The sequence below is a fragment of the Ammodytes marinus genome, assembly GCF_949987685.1.
Source record: "Ammodytes marinus genome assembly, chromosome: 21".
Lineage (NCBI taxonomy): Eukaryota > Metazoa > Chordata > Actinopteri > Uranoscopiformes > Ammodytidae > Ammodytes > Ammodytes marinus.
The window spans coordinates 5,064,221-5,079,831 of NC_137225.1; the positions used below are offsets into that span (position 1 = coordinate 5,064,221).

General features: G+C 42.5%; 1 protein-coding gene across 3 annotated transcripts in view; it reads right to left on the reverse strand.

The window, feature by feature from the left end:
* Positions 1-4,943: 4,943 nt before the first annotated feature.
* Positions 4,944-15,611, reverse strand: part of slc12a7b (solute carrier family 12 member 7b) — an 86,961-nt gene continuing 76,293 nt past the window's right edge. For 2 of the 3 annotated variants that reach the window (XM_080050462.1, XM_080050464.1), the window contains exons 21-25: positions 15,486-15,593; positions 12,346-12,524; positions 10,460-10,474; positions 9,139-9,272; positions 4,944-8,082 (exon numbers count right to left, since the gene is read on the reverse strand). In XM_080050462.1, coding sequence (XP_079906588.1) covers positions 7,991-8,082; positions 9,139-9,272; positions 10,460-10,474; positions 12,346-12,524; positions 15,486-15,593 — 528 coding nt within the window. In that variant the 3' untranslated portion in view covers positions 4,944-7,990. The remainder of the gene's footprint in view (positions 8,083-9,138; positions 9,273-10,459; positions 10,475-12,345; positions 12,525-15,485; positions 15,594-15,611) is intronic. The other variant, XM_080050463.1, reaches the window with a different exon arrangement.

Genomic DNA, 15,611 nt, shown 5'->3' on the forward strand with positions numbered 1-15,611 from the left:
GAGAGCCGGGGGCGCTTCGTCTGACTGACACATACACCGCACGGAGGAACGGAACCTGCAGCAGCAGCAGCAGAGGCAGAGGTAGCGCTGTTATTACGCTGTACACTGCTACTGATGTTGCAGCACAGAGCTGCACTGTCAAACCACACACTGTGAAAGGAGAGAATTTCAAAATAAAAGCTTTCAAAAGACAGTAAAAGTGCAAAATACAGTAGGCTATACACAGAAGGCCTGCATACAGACAGAATGCATTAAAATACCAAAATAACACACGTTTGGTCAAATACCTGGATTTAAAAAGCTCAATTAGAGCTGGCCTCCTTAAAGCATAACTTAAGCATATTTCCTATAAGACCAACCATCTCCACTATGGGCCTATAATAGGCTACAGTGTTATCATAAGTGATAGGCTTATCCCTTATTGTTAAGAGAATCCCATTTAGACTATGTTGATACAACACAATATACCCTTTTTTATTATTGTGAGAAAAACATTCAGTAGGCTACTACTTCTAAGGCCTTTTAGATTCAAATACATTATTCTTTATTTTCTTATTCTTATCTGTGTTCTTATTATGAGCTAGTGTGATTGTATACTAAACAATGTAGGGGTAGTCTACAGTGGGCTTCATGTTACTCCTTTTTTACACTTTTATTTTATTGGTCACTTGGTCTAGTTCCGGTCCTTCCCTGTCTCTCTTCGGGTTGCTCTTCGCAGTTCTCCGGGCGCTTTACTCGCCAGGTTAACCCTTCTTCTACTGGACAGGAGAATGAAGCTCCCGGTCCACTGAGGAGGCACATGTAGCACTGGAACACCTAGGAACCTGTGCTGGGCTGTATGCTGGAGCTTTTCTTTAAGCACAAAACAACCTTAGATTAAATCAAATGCAGTGCTGACATTTCAGGTCCACATCATATTGGTAGGCCTATCCAGAGCCGGCCCAAGCCTTCAGGGGGCCCTAAGCGAAATATGATTAGGGGGCCCCTCTCCAATGTTAGCGCTGCTGAAACTATAGATCTTTGTTAAATATCATTCACACACCCAGTGTTTTCCGCTAATAGTGCCTCCACTGTGCGGCTGTGCGAAAATATTAGACAGCCGAGATTCAGACCCTCCCTGGGGGGGTCCGGGGGTATGCCCCCCCCCCGTGAGATTTTTTTAACCTTTTTAAAATGAAATGCATGAATCTGGTGCACTTTGAGAGGAAAATTAAGAGGCTAAATCTGATAAATTTTGTGTGAACAAATAATTTGGAGACACTGGGTCAGATGAATTAGAAGCTATTGAAGAAGGACACATGGATTTTCCATAAAAATATTAATATAAAATAAGATATTATGGAGGGTCCTCTGGGTTGGGCTTGGAGCTCTTTTTCTTTAACAAGACATATTTCTCTGTAATATAATGAATGCATTTAAATGCAGTGTGAGGAACGAAGCAGAAGAACTCTGTTGTCCAGCTACTGTATCTTTTTTTCCACAGACAAGGCTGAAATAGGCTATAGACTATACACAGTGCATGGGCAACTGAGGGCAGCCCCATTTCCAACTGTTTTTAAATAAACTCAATACACACTGTGCATGGATGTGAACGTGACATGATCAGATAATTTCGGATTTCCTCCCAGATGAACTGATTAAATGTTTAGGCTATTAATTATCTAGACCAAAACATTTTATTCTTTTTTTGTATGATAACTCACATTTGCATCATATGATGTTAATATCAAACACACAAACTACATTTTTTTTTTTTTAGGGGGCCCCCCAGGCAGTCAGGGGCCCTAAGCGGCCACTTAGTTCGCTTATGCCTCGGGCCGGCTCTGGGCCTATCATATTGTCCTCTTTTGTACTGTAGCCTATACTTCAGCCAAACACACACCTCATTCAGAATCCTTTCACTCCAGCCTACAGACCCTGACCCTTCACTCATACTACGGGCTAAGGCTAAGCGAAGCCTTGAAGTAGAATCCTTAAAGCTGCAGTGCGTAACTTTCGATGCCCCCATGATGAATTCTGAGATCAGAACAACACTGTCAGCGCATCTTCAAGAGGCAAGCCTTCGGTGAAATGTTATTCCTCCTGCTGTACTTCCAGGTTTTTTCTTAGCAGTAGAAACAACTGAAACTTTTTTGTGCGCTTCTTGAGACACCAGTTTGTAAACGCTGCCATACTGAGAAATACAGAGAGAGAGTTTTATGGAGCTGATAGGCTTAATCAACTTTGTGTCAACTTGTTTGCTGATGGCTTGACTTATATGAAAAAGTTACGCGCTATAGATTTAATATGAAAGGTAATCTATTATGCTAATGTTCAGGTTTAATTAGTTTTTTTGGTTTCTACTAGAAACTGTTTTCATGGTGTAGTGTCCAAAAAATCATTTTTATTTCTCACAGTACCATTGCTGAATCTCCTCTTTTAAGTGTCTATCTGAAATTCTCAGTTTTAGCTAAGCCCCGTTATATCAATGATGAAAAAAGCAGAAAAAGATGCATTTTGAATGAAAGGTGACCTTTAAGATGTGACGGGGTGGAGCTCCTCTGTATTCTGCGGCGGGGATGAGAAGCCTTTGAAGTGAAGAGAGGATTTGAATATCATCATGTGTGCTGCCTGCTCTACACACCATCTTCCCTGGGTTTAAGAGAGAGTCCACTCACTGCACACTGTTGGGATCTTGCCGCAGCAGTGGATGTAGTACTATTGACCTGAAATGACTGTACTGAATAACCCTTATATCTTTGAATGTGTCTTATATAATAACATTCAAATTAGACAGCTTTACCTGCACCTGAATGTCATTTCTTTACATGTACAATTGTATTTTTTCTTTTTTCATTGTAGCCTTCATTGTTTGGAATCCACAGTCTGCATATCTCTGTCCACTCAATGGTATTAATCACCAACAGTGCAATAGATGGAAAACGAGCTGAAAGTCATATATCCTTTGTGTTTGGAGAAGAGTAATCATGTCCTGTTTAAATGTAAGAATGTAAATGTAATGAATTTACCAAAGTATAATGTGAGCCGCCCATCTATGTTTAAATCAGTTGGCCCAAGAGCTATTGGCAATTCTTTTCAGTTTGGAACCATGCACGTCGGGTTGTGCTGTCATCGTCATCCAGCGGTCTCTCCTATCGACAAAGTCAACAATGCACAGAGCAAACAAAGGGCAGGCAGGCAGACAGGCAGACAGGCAGACAGACAGACAGACAGACAGTACTTTGGACGCTGTACGGATTGTGCAGAGAAAGTGGTGCAAGGCAACCACAGGCGGCAATAGGTCAAAGGTCAGTCAAGGCCGGAGCTCAAGGGTTTTCCTGTGGGAGAATATGGCAGAATGTGTGGCTATGCAAAATCAAAGAGAGCAGCAGCAGTCCGAGCGGACCTTTTTTGAACACTGGATTAAAAAGAGTAGATTTAGGTCCAGGGTGTTGTTATCGCAATACACAGATTAATTCTAGTGTTACAGCAATCAACCTTACCATACCACGTCCCAATTTACTGTACATTTGTCTGCAGCGGATATAATGACACTGTTAACACAGCGTGACTATGCACTCATTATCAAAGAGCTTTGCTCTCCTTGGCTTTCTCTGTCACAGCCACGCTCTAATTAAAGGTGAAGTGAGCCGTATATTTTATGTTAATCTACATGTTCAATCACTCAATAGTCATACAGTGATCAATTATATATAGTGTGCGCGTTTCATAAAACAGGCCCCTCAAGTCACCTACTCTGCATGTAATCATCAAATAAACTTTTCTTGGATCCCACAACCTGATATCCAATCAGAAGAGAGAAAGATAAAAACCGGCACCCGTCTCACTGCCGGTGCACGTGCAGAGCGACAGAGGGGTAAATGTGTATGCGCCTTCAATGGAGGAGCAGGTAAAAATCCTTCCGAATGTCTGTTTTGATGGTTTTTATCATGTTTGATCGCACTTACGGATCTGAGGTGATGCTAGATAACTCACTGCTTGAAGACCGCGGTGTATTAATGTGGGAGACGTAGTGACGAGGGAGGGGACTGCTAACTGCAGTCACTGACAGGATGTCAGCTAAAAGTACCATTTCGCTCACAACACCTTTAAATGAGATGTTGGTGTGGTTTGTGTGTGTGGGGGGGACAGAGGAGCATGCGACCTAGTAGGGGTCAAAGCCTGACAGCTGATTGTCCAGTTAGACAGAAGGGAAGGAGGAGCATGAGGAGGCGAACATGTCCCCACATAGCAGCCCTATGAGGGGGACAGAATGCACACAGGCCAGTATACTGCACATGTCACTGTGTGGACATACTGCATTCAGAGCAACGTCACTTGAGGTCATCCGATAGAAATAATACAGTGCAAGATCAATCTCCGTATGAGTGACTGCTGCCATCAGGCTGCAGCAAGAAGCCTGTCTGAATGGAAGACAAGGCAATGCCGCCCCCTAGTGGATAATTGTTGTTCCACCAGCTGCAATCGAAAGCTGAGTTTTCCCACCTCTTTTTTTCCTTCTTCTTTTGACTCTTCAATGTGAAGCAACCTCTTCCTGTGACCCTAGCTGTGGCCCCCACCAAACCAAGCAGTATTCCTAAACTGCAGCAGCCCCAGGTTTACATTAGGTCAGTACGTTTACATATCTCTTTAAGACACAATTGTTTCAGAGTATTTAATGTAAGTACACAATCAGCAGAATTCTTGAGTGTATTTAAACTTAAACCTTGATATAAGACAAGATTAGATCAAAACACAGAGCCACCTCTCCCTGGGTTCAGGGGCGGGTGAATGGTGATACAGCTTTGGTCCGAGAAGTCAATAATACTAACAGATAGTAGTCAGTAAAGGGTGGGGGCCCTGAGCTCTAAGGCCCTTTATGTTAGCCTGGTGGTGATAGCAGCCTGTTTGAGTAGTGTGTCTGCAGTGTGACTACGATCAAGACACAGGCAACTTGGTTTATTTCAGCAACTTTAATAATTACTCAGAGAGGCACAAATACAATTTACAGGGCTACCTTCCACTATATGTGCGCCCACAAGTGACTTCCTGTTCCAGCCTTTGAGGCCTCCTAGCTGATCAAGATAACAGCAGATACACAAACAATCAGCTTGACCTGCACAGGAACACACACACACACACACACACACACACACACACACACACACACATATATTCTGCTGGTCCTCTTACGTAACAGGGGCTTTTATTTTTTGACTTTCATAAATCCATACGTAACATCAGTTCTGAAACAGAGATGTGGACCGAACAAGCTTTTGAATTGTTCAGCCGAGCCTCAGTGACTCCTTGAGGTAGATACCATTCTCCAGTCACTTTGAACATTAGAGAGCTGTGACACACACACACACACACACACACACACACACACACACACACACACACACACACACACACACACACACACACACACACACACACACACACACACACACACACACACACACACACACACACACACACACACACACACACACACACACACACACACACACACACACACACACACACACACACACAGCTGACCGCCCTCTCACAAACCTATTGAGTCTTTTTACTTCTTATTTAGCATCTTCTTTCATGTATTTTTTTCTTTGTGCACATCTACTGCTATTCAGTTCAGTAACCAAATTAAAAACAACAAAAAAATCTTTAATTTACAAATTTAAATTTTTTTTTTTAACCTTTTAAAAACTAGATCATTTCAGGTTTGTATATACAGAATGATGTATTATGTCATTATTTATCTTTGGCTAAAATGTAAAACTGAAACAGCTTGAACTTCATATATTGACAGAGTTATTGTAACTATTCATTTGTACCCTGGTTAATTCCCTCCAGTTTCTTAATACTTTCTGTCCAGGGTGCCATTGTATCCTGATGGGTTTACAGTCCTGTGTGTGTGGGTCGGTAAAATGCACATAAACTTGACGAGCGCTGCCGTCCTTACACACCGCCTCCTCCCCAATAAAAATCACGCCGACAATTAACATGTAAGAGTAACAGAAGATTCAATTATAATGTAACAACCACTACATAGACCGTGACTTTATAGTTGCACAGGCATACATCAACAACTGAACACGACAAAAAACGGAAAAAAACAAAAACACAGACGTTGCATCACTGACAAATCAGATGTGGTCATTCCCCTCTGCACAGAACAGTAAGGGAACACAACTTTCTGCTTTAGAAAATACTGCACAGCTAGTTAGAAGAAAGAAACTGTGGAGGTAAACAAGAAGAAAGATGGAATCCCTTCTCCCTTCCATTTAGATTGATTTATTTTTGCCTTTATTAGATGCTTTGAGATGTCCTGGAAATTGAACTATTTGTTGTGTTTTTGCTCAATTTTGTCACACGCAGAATTTGAAAAGCATTCTGGCAGCGATGATGAGCTGAAAAGAAATAGGCCTTTCATTTAAAGATTATCAAGCAGAAGACGCTGTATGGCCGCGCTGCGAGATGCAAAAAATAATACTTCCACAGTTTCTTTTGGAGGCATTTTGGCACTTTTATTCCTACACAAGCTCAATACAATTCATCTACTCAGTCTGGGACTCCAAGCCTAGAGATATATTTTTTGTTTGGTAAAATATTATAAAAGCGACATTGAATCTCGACTATTAAACGGTTATGGAATATCTTTTTTTCATGACCTTATCTATCAGTTTATCACTGCACTTATGCAGAAGATTGTAGCCGCGAAGTGACCAGTAGAAAGTTGTGGCTGTAGGCGGTAGAGTGGGGTGAGAGCACACAATGAGTTAAGTGCTGAATGATGGATAGTGCAAAGTCAACGCAGTGCAGTAACGACCTCAAACATGGAAAGAATTACACTACCTCACGTGTCAATTTCTGCTTTTACCTTTTTTTTAAAGTTACTTTGTTAAATGCCAACAGTTCTGAAGGCAAAGATTAATGTGCAAACAAATGAACTCTATCTACTATTCCCTTAGCTTTGCTGCATGCTGTCAAACAGCCCTCGGATAAAAAAAAAAAAAAAAAAGTCTATAATTATTCCCAACTATTTTAGACAGCATAAATATGTATACATGTGCGTTTTAATATGTCATTCTGTAAAGCTTACATAGGATTGTTAAAATATCAACTATGGCTATTTTCCTTATTAAAACAATAGCGTTCTTTGAGCAATGATCAAGTACCTGATCTCTGAAATTGCTCCCATCCACCTAAAAAAGGAAGGTGATCTAACATCTGGTCCATGTTCAAAATCCTTCAAACAAGCCCCAGGACGCTACATCTAGCAGGGCTGTATCAGACGGGACAGACCGGCTCTGACCTAACCACCAGCTTTTAAGCAGCTTCTCAACGGACTGTCCTTTTTCTCTAGTTCACACTGAAACCACTTCCGCATTTCAAATGAAAACCGTCAATCCAAATGTGTTACTGCAGACTACACCGATCTCCAGACTGTATATTGATATGGAAACGTCAGGCTGTTTCTGATAATGAGTGTAACTTTCTACGCTCAGTTCAAAGCCATTCTGTCTCTGTGCAAGTTTTTTCCCCAGGTCTGTCTCCCAGTTCAGACGACACGTTCATATCCACAGCACACACACACACACTCACTTCTTTTGCGATCATTTACACAGTGATTGCCAGTAACTCGAACGACATCAACACGAGAGGGAAAAGAATATGAAAATGTAACAGAAACATAACAAAGGTTTTTCAGAGTTAAATGAACAATATAAAGTGTCTCTATGCTCTATCTCGCGTGTGCAGCAGGGGGTACTGTGGCCCGGGGCATGGACGCACGCTGTACGCACGCACTCTCAGCCAGTCAAACCGATTCCTTCATCCTGAGGTCCGCCTGTCAATCACACATGGTCCCGCCTTCCAACAGCTCCCCCTCCAGCCCTTCTTCATTAAAACCAAATTTTAGGCTCCTTTCCCCCAGAAAATGCCCGGTGACCGGTATCCATGGCAAGAGCCCATGTGTGCAGGGTGGGGCAAAGAGAGTGTTCCTTTAAGAGTAGATGGTGATGACTTCACGGCCGCCGCCTCGCACCAGCAGCACCCGGTTCAGACCCTCTAGAAGAACCTCCAGGAACTCCATGTCTGAGAAGGTACAAGGTCAAGGAGCAAACTGAAGACTCCTGAGGGAAAGATCTGGCTCTTTAAAGATACTTTTTTGGCATTTTCAAGCTTTATTTGACAGTACAGAGTTGAAACGGGGAGACAGAGAGAGAGAGAGGGGGGGGGACAGGCAGTAAAGGTCCACCGGTTGGATTAAAACTCGTGACCACTGCACTGATGCCTGAGCCAATATGGTACGCACTCTATCCACTACACCACCGGAGCGCCCCCAGATCTGGCTCTTTAGATGCTACATGCTCCACTGTGTTCACCAGAAAAATCTCAGACAGTGTGCTAAAACAGCTGCCGACTGCCGCCCAAACACAATGCTATGAGCAGGGTAATACAGTAATACCATATACCGGGGGTATTTAAAAATAGCAACGGTAAGCCTTTATTTTAGCCTGGTCCTACCAGACCATCGTACTTCATTTAATTTGTACAGAAGGTCTGGAATCGCTCAATTGACAAACGTTAACTCACTTGGAGGCGGGTGTCTGTTGACGTTTAAAACTATTGGATCTGCCCAGTGCCACTCTGGATCTACCAACCAATCGCAAAACGTTTGGTCGTGACACATGTCATGAGCCGGCTTCTGAGCTACTCCCTTAAAATACTCTACAAGCAAATGACATGCAGTGATTTTGTTTGTTTTCTTTGGTTTAGAGCGTAGGTTGAGTTACATTGTGATGTGCTCTAAGCGCTGTTCGATAACAGTGGTCTCTGGCGAAAGTAACTTCCCCGTGATAACTTCAATGTAATCTTGTAAAATGTGATGTTAAGCGAGAAACTAAAACAAATAAGGCTACTGTTGTAGAGGAAATAGGTAATACCCAACGGTAACACTGGATACCAGGGGGGATTTGAGGAAAGTTTAAATGGTTAAAGAATTGGATCCACCGCCCAACCCTAGCCAGAACCAAGACAGCACAAGTTGTGGGCCAGACAGCCAACTATGAGCTCAACTTCCCGATAAAGCTTTTCATTAGACAAACAGTTATTCATCCACCTCCATAACAACAGCTGCTTAAAGGATACAGTTCTCATCTCCTCCTCTGTTCCCTGGTGGTCCGGGCATATTGAGCAGAACCAGGTGAGCTCCCTGGGACTTGTTGACAACCACCTCGTTCAGCTTGACAGCGGTGTGCATGCGGCGGACGTTGGTCTGGTTCCTGGGTTGATCAGAGGGTTAACAATGACACAGAACAGCACAGAAGAAAACACTAAAGGACTAAACTAAAGCCTTACATTTCATTTGATAATTACCGGGGGGGAAAAGGGGGCTACTGTGGCAACATGGCCGCCTTCTTTTGTAAAGCAGGAGATGCTAAATCACACCAGAATATACTTCCAAAAAACATCATCTTTTGAGCCAGCACGTGCATGTGCTCATTAAATGAATACCGCCTTGATTCAGATTGAAAACTCGCTGAGAACAAGCTCTCCTTTTCAGGAGTCTCTTGTGTACACACGGTTATACAAACGGGACACCTGCTGTAACAGGATGTTTCTCTGACCTGCTTAGTACAGAACATGACTAATACAATGTGTTCTTCAAGAGAAAAGCAGTGGAACACAGGTTTTATGAAGAACATTTTGGCGAGGAGGTAAATAGCATTTAAGTTAAAGCATTTTGTATGCCAGCCTTAAAAAAAAAACGAAAAAAAAAACAGGGCATTTTAAAAAGGAACTGAAGCATATGGATTTCAAATAAAGAGGCAGCATTTTAAAGACATAAGGGACACGCAGTCATTTAATCATGACGCCATCTTATTATTGTTTTGTTTGTCATAGCCAAAAGTACATGCTGTAGTCTTTATAGCCTGTTTCAACGAAACAGGATATGTTTATGAATCAATTCTATATCTCCGACTTCTTTAAATGTCGCCTCTTTATCCATGTTGGGTCACAAAGCAATAAAAACACATGATGTCAACCGCCACAAGCCAAGTGACATAAATGATGAAGACAAGTTCCAAAATGTTGCTTTCCATAATACCCAATTAGAAGAAGAGTTTGACTGTAACGTCTAGACCAAAAGAACATTCTTTGGAGTTGCTAATCACTTGAAATAACAGGTGAATGGAAAGCACATTTTGTTCCTGCATGCAAAACAATGTCATTAAATGATAACATGCAATTTATCCACAAAGATACTGTATGAAGCTGGGACATGCATGCACATTAGGGCACAAACACATGGACACAGTCACACACACAGACACAGACACAGACACAGACACACACACACACACAAGCACAGAGGCCCGACTAGCACATGAGCTGGAAGGACAAAGCTCAGTCAGCACAGCAGCGGTACGTACACACATACAGCCAGAGCAAAGATAATGCCACTTACAGATTCTCCCACTCTCTAGAAGGAGGAAAATGGGACAGAACAATAGAAACAGGCTTAGATGCTTCCTGCGTCAGCTCTCTCCACCACACTGCTGCATGCATTCCAACTGTCCCAAGAGGCTCGCCCTGACACCCACAGGTGTGACCCGCCCCAAACCCCAGAGAGTCAGCCTTTATGAGTACGCTGAGTAGCCTTCCTTTCTCCCCGTACACGGAAACGTTGCCATGTATTTTTATCATGACATATTTGAATCACAAACTTGAAAAAAAAGTGTACTGGGAAAACGAGGGGTTCTGCAAATCCCAGACTTCTCTCTCTACATTCTGCTTTCCTTTAGCACAGACGGCTGTCCCGTTTTAGATATGTCTATGATCATTTGTATTATGTTATGATAACTTCATGATAATGTTTTTTTTTTTTTTTTAAAGATTGTGTGCATGGTGTCATGAGTAATACATTATCCATTATTTGTTATCTGCAATAGACCACACTAAGGCCTTATTTAAACAAAATAATAGAAGACATAGAAGATACATGCCATCTTTTCTGTAAACGCAGTGTGCATTCTTCACAGGCTACTTGTGGTGATGTCCTGCCATATTTGATTTGTTGCCAATGGAGACACGTCTGAATTTGTTTGTTTGACCTAAAAATCAGCATCCGCCCACAACGTCCAAATCGTTAGCCTCATAGCATAATTGCCTAAATCATATTCAATCTACTTTTACTCTATTCTATATCTACTCTACATCTACTTTACCCTACTCTATAACCCTTAAAATATGACAATTATTAACAATTATGCTATTAGGCTAACAAAAAGTAGATGTAGAGTAGAGTAGATGTAGAGTAAATATGATTTAGGCAATTATGCTATGAGGCTAACGAAATGCAACACACCATGTGTGACTACGCAGACAAGCGTAGAAAGCGCACCGACTGTGCACGCTCTAGTGTATTATCGGACCGTGAGACTGGCGTGGATCTATTTCAGGATGAATGAAAAGGCTTTCCCAGTGGTGGAGGTTTCAGAAGTTGCCATGGTGTCAGTCTACATTGCAGGTAGGATGTACATAACTCGCGGCGGCTACAATATGCTGTGTATGTTTTTTGCGGTTTTGGCCGGCCTGTCCAACATGAACCTGAGTCTAAATAGTCGATTCCACCTTTACATTTTGGATTCCGAGATGTCGACGTCATTTAATATCATTATAATTGAGGTTGTAACACCCACACGCTGGTAGTATGGACAGTACTGGATGAGAAGGTGTTAGTCCAAAAACATCAAAAAAGGTGTGCAGGTGGTGTGTGTGGTCTGGGCCATGCACTAAGACTGAAATGGCTGGAAGTGTACACACATGAGCACACACACACACACACACCAAATGCAGCCTAAAGGCACACACCATGCAGGCAGTTTGACCCCCGTCAACCTCACCACTACATCTGCACATGCTGTCCTCCTGCGCCCAGGCTTTGGCACCATCCTGAACTACTGTCAGTGTGTACTGTGTGTGCTCCACTTTACTCTACAGATAGAATAGCTCAGATATTTTGGCATTTATAAAGTTGTGAACATGCAATTCAGAATGGTACAAATGTCTCTCACAAGGCATGGAGACAACCATCTTCACAGTATTCTTCAGTAGCATATACAGTCGACTTTAAAGTATACTTCACTTCCCCTTCTGTTTAGCTTCTTGAGCTAACACTCCTAGCTGGTACAGAGGTTTGTTTTTATAGATGGAGGTCAAACAGACAGCTGGAAAATAGCAGTTTGCTAAAAACTTGGTACAGTGCATCTCTCCTTGCTCTAAACAAGGTGAATGATTATTTTCTACATTGTCCCTGTTTAAATAAAGCTCCATTAACCTTGAAGTACTCACGGTTTCATGTTGAACAGGTCTCGGACGGCCACGTTAGCGTTACCCTCTCGGTTGCGGTTGCGCTCGGTGGAGAGCTTGTCCTTGGTCCAGGTCATGTGAACCCGGTCCGGCCCGGTCTCGTTTGCCTTATCGTTTATGGCAGAGTGAGACGCCGTGTTTCTGTCGTGGATGAGCTGGGCCTGGAAGGGAGGAGAGAGACCAAAACACAGTGAGCAGAATGATGGAGAGAGAGATAGACAAAGGAATGGGGAAAAGGAAAAAGAAAGTGGGCAGGGTAGAAATCTAACAGGATGGACAGTTACAAACTAGGACCAAAAGAATAAGTGAAACCCACAACTTTCCTTCAACAAGTCGATGAAAGACGAGAAAATGGCAATAATACAAACCTGTTCAATAACTGACAAACAATAAAGAAACAAATATACAATGGGCAACATAGGACAACATTTATCTGGACTGAATGTCCAAACAAGGGTCCAAACACAACATACATAGGTGACGGACGCAAGGAGAAGATTATTCTCAACACTGAATTTCATCTTAATTTTAGACATTTCGTCTTTATTGTTGACATTTTGATTATATTCTCGAAGCGTATATTGAATTTTTTTCTCTCAATACTATTCCATAGTAAAGTATGATGTCATCCTAGTGCTCACATTGGATACAGAGCTTTCGGGATATTATTACACATGTGTTACGTAAACAAATATAAAGCAGAAGCCTGTAAGCCTATGATGGAGGGATAATACAGTACAGAAGAGATTAGAATAAAATATCAAGGACATTTGGCATTTCACTTGTGTTCCGGCGTCTGAGGCCAATGTCAACCGTCACATAACAGACAAGAGATCAAAAATAAATGAGACATGTGATAGATATAGTGTGCACTCTTGTTTGTAAGGGTTTGTGTTTCTGTGCTTGTCTGTACACACAGACAGTGGTTGAAGTGTGGGAGTTATCATACATGGAGGTGACCGGGGTGGGAGCTAATGTGAAGCCAACATGAAAAGAGAGAGTACAGTATTGTCAAGACAGAATGGTGAGTATAAACCTCTTTATAATGTATAGAATAATAATAAATCATTCTGGTCTATTCCAGTCTATAGCCTGGACCGCAGCAGTGCTTTTGTTATTACGCTAACATTAGCATTTAGCTCAAAGAACACACTGAGCGTGAGTAGGTCTGATCTTGCAGAACATCAGTTTATCAGGACCACTGAGGAGAATGTGTCCTCCTGCGCAGACTTCATGTACATTTCCACTTTTCTGAGAGAATACTGTCGACTCTTTCCACTCACATGTTCTGGGGGAGTGCAGTTGAGGTGGGATGATGGAGGGGATTGGGAAGTCGGGCAGCAGTGTCAAGGGGATGTATATGGCTGGTATTCACAAAGCAGCTCTCAATGACAGTGGCGTACGGTAAATAGCGCTACATTTGGGGTCAGGCTGGACTTGGTGGTTTAACTGTCAGATGGATGCTATCTGAAACCAGGAAGCAGCAATTTATAGACTTGTTTTGTCAGAGACCTTTACCCAGAAAATGCCCACTTGCACTTAGTAGGCCTTAACAACTAACTGTGAAGAAGTTCTGGACTCTCTAGGAGGACTTCACACTGTTTGATTCTATTCAGACTAACTGGTTGTGTCCAGCTGGAGCAGCTTTAGCTCTGATGTAACATGGTTACTCATCATCTAAGCCCCTGAAGTAATATTAGTGCATTGTATGAACATGGTCAATCAGCCATGAGCTGATGCTGTGGTTAAGTCCACACTGAGGGGGGGGGGGGGGGGTAGACAGCACAATGGATTATCTAGGGAACACATCATTTACTCTTCCACTCTGACTTAAAAGGAATAGTTCAACTTTTTTTTTGAATAGCTTTAGGCCTTAATGTGATGGCCATGTGCTTTAAAGAAGAATGGAATGGAGTTTTTTTTTTTTTTTTTAAACAAATACCTATCCTCGGAAAGTTTTTAAATGAACAACAAAGAACTTGATCTTTTCCTACATCATCATTTAAGTAACACTATTTTTTGATTAGCAGCCTTACTCTCTGGGTTTGGTTGCACTTGTCATTTCAAAAGGTCAGTCTTAAAATAGTTTAATAACCATGCCCATGGCGCTACTAATATTATACCATAGCAGTGTGAATACTCCCTCATCCTTACACTGTCTATGCATCACAATCAGGTGTCCATGATAGAGACACATGGGATTAAAACCTATGACTGAACACTTGCTTATCCATTTTCTGACTTCTGCTAAATATAGGAGTACAATCTGAGTCCAGAGATTTAAAGCATGATGTAAAGTTGAGAGGTGCTAACTGTAGCCAAAGATCCAGCTTTGTGAAGACGTGCCAGTCATTCTAACAGTGAGGGTCTCTGGTGGGGTTTGGGGGGGGGGTCAATGGACCGTCTACCTGGTCCTCCTGAGTGTCCTCCATCTGGGAGTTCTGCCGGCTGTGCTCGGGGCCCTCGGCGGGGCCCGGGTTCTTCCTCCGGATGGAGCTACGTGACGAGTCAGTGATACTCTGAATCTGAGTGAGTGGGCGGCCAGGACAAGGCCATTGGCAGGGGAACAAGGAAAGGGGGCCAGTCGTCATAGTGTGCAGCAGGCAGCAGCCCAGATTTGACTACACCACTGTTTGGAATCAGCTATACAGTCTGTCTATCGATGGCAATGAGAGCTTGTGCTAATTTACCGTATAATGTGACCAGTATGATATTATAGGTGGAGTTAGCGCGATTATGGAGAATGCTTGTTGTCAAAATCGCTTTCAGTCAAGACCAGTGAATTGTGAACTGGTACGTAAACAGAGGGGGGCTACCGTAGCTAGCCACATACCAGTTTACAGAGCCTGACCGTGAGGAGATAGTCACTGATTTTGACAAAAATTGATTTTGACAACAAGCGTTCTCCAGAATAGCTGACTTCACCTTCAAAGTTAAAATGATGTTTTGCAATGATAACAACACACTAACACGGAGCAAAATGAAACATTCAATAACTATAAATGCCATCTTCTTTCATTGCTAATCTTATTAGTGTGTGATGTCAGTCACACGTTAGAATCCCTGTGTTCTCTTGTGTTCAACAGGAAGATATCTAGAGACAGTGTGGATGTCGGCTTTACCTCTCTCTCCCTCTCAGTCCTGGACAGTTGCATCTGTTTGAGCATCTGAGTCCTCTGCTCCATCACCAGGGTCTTCTCATAGGTGAAGGCTGAGATGTCGTTATCGTGCTGCACAACACACACACC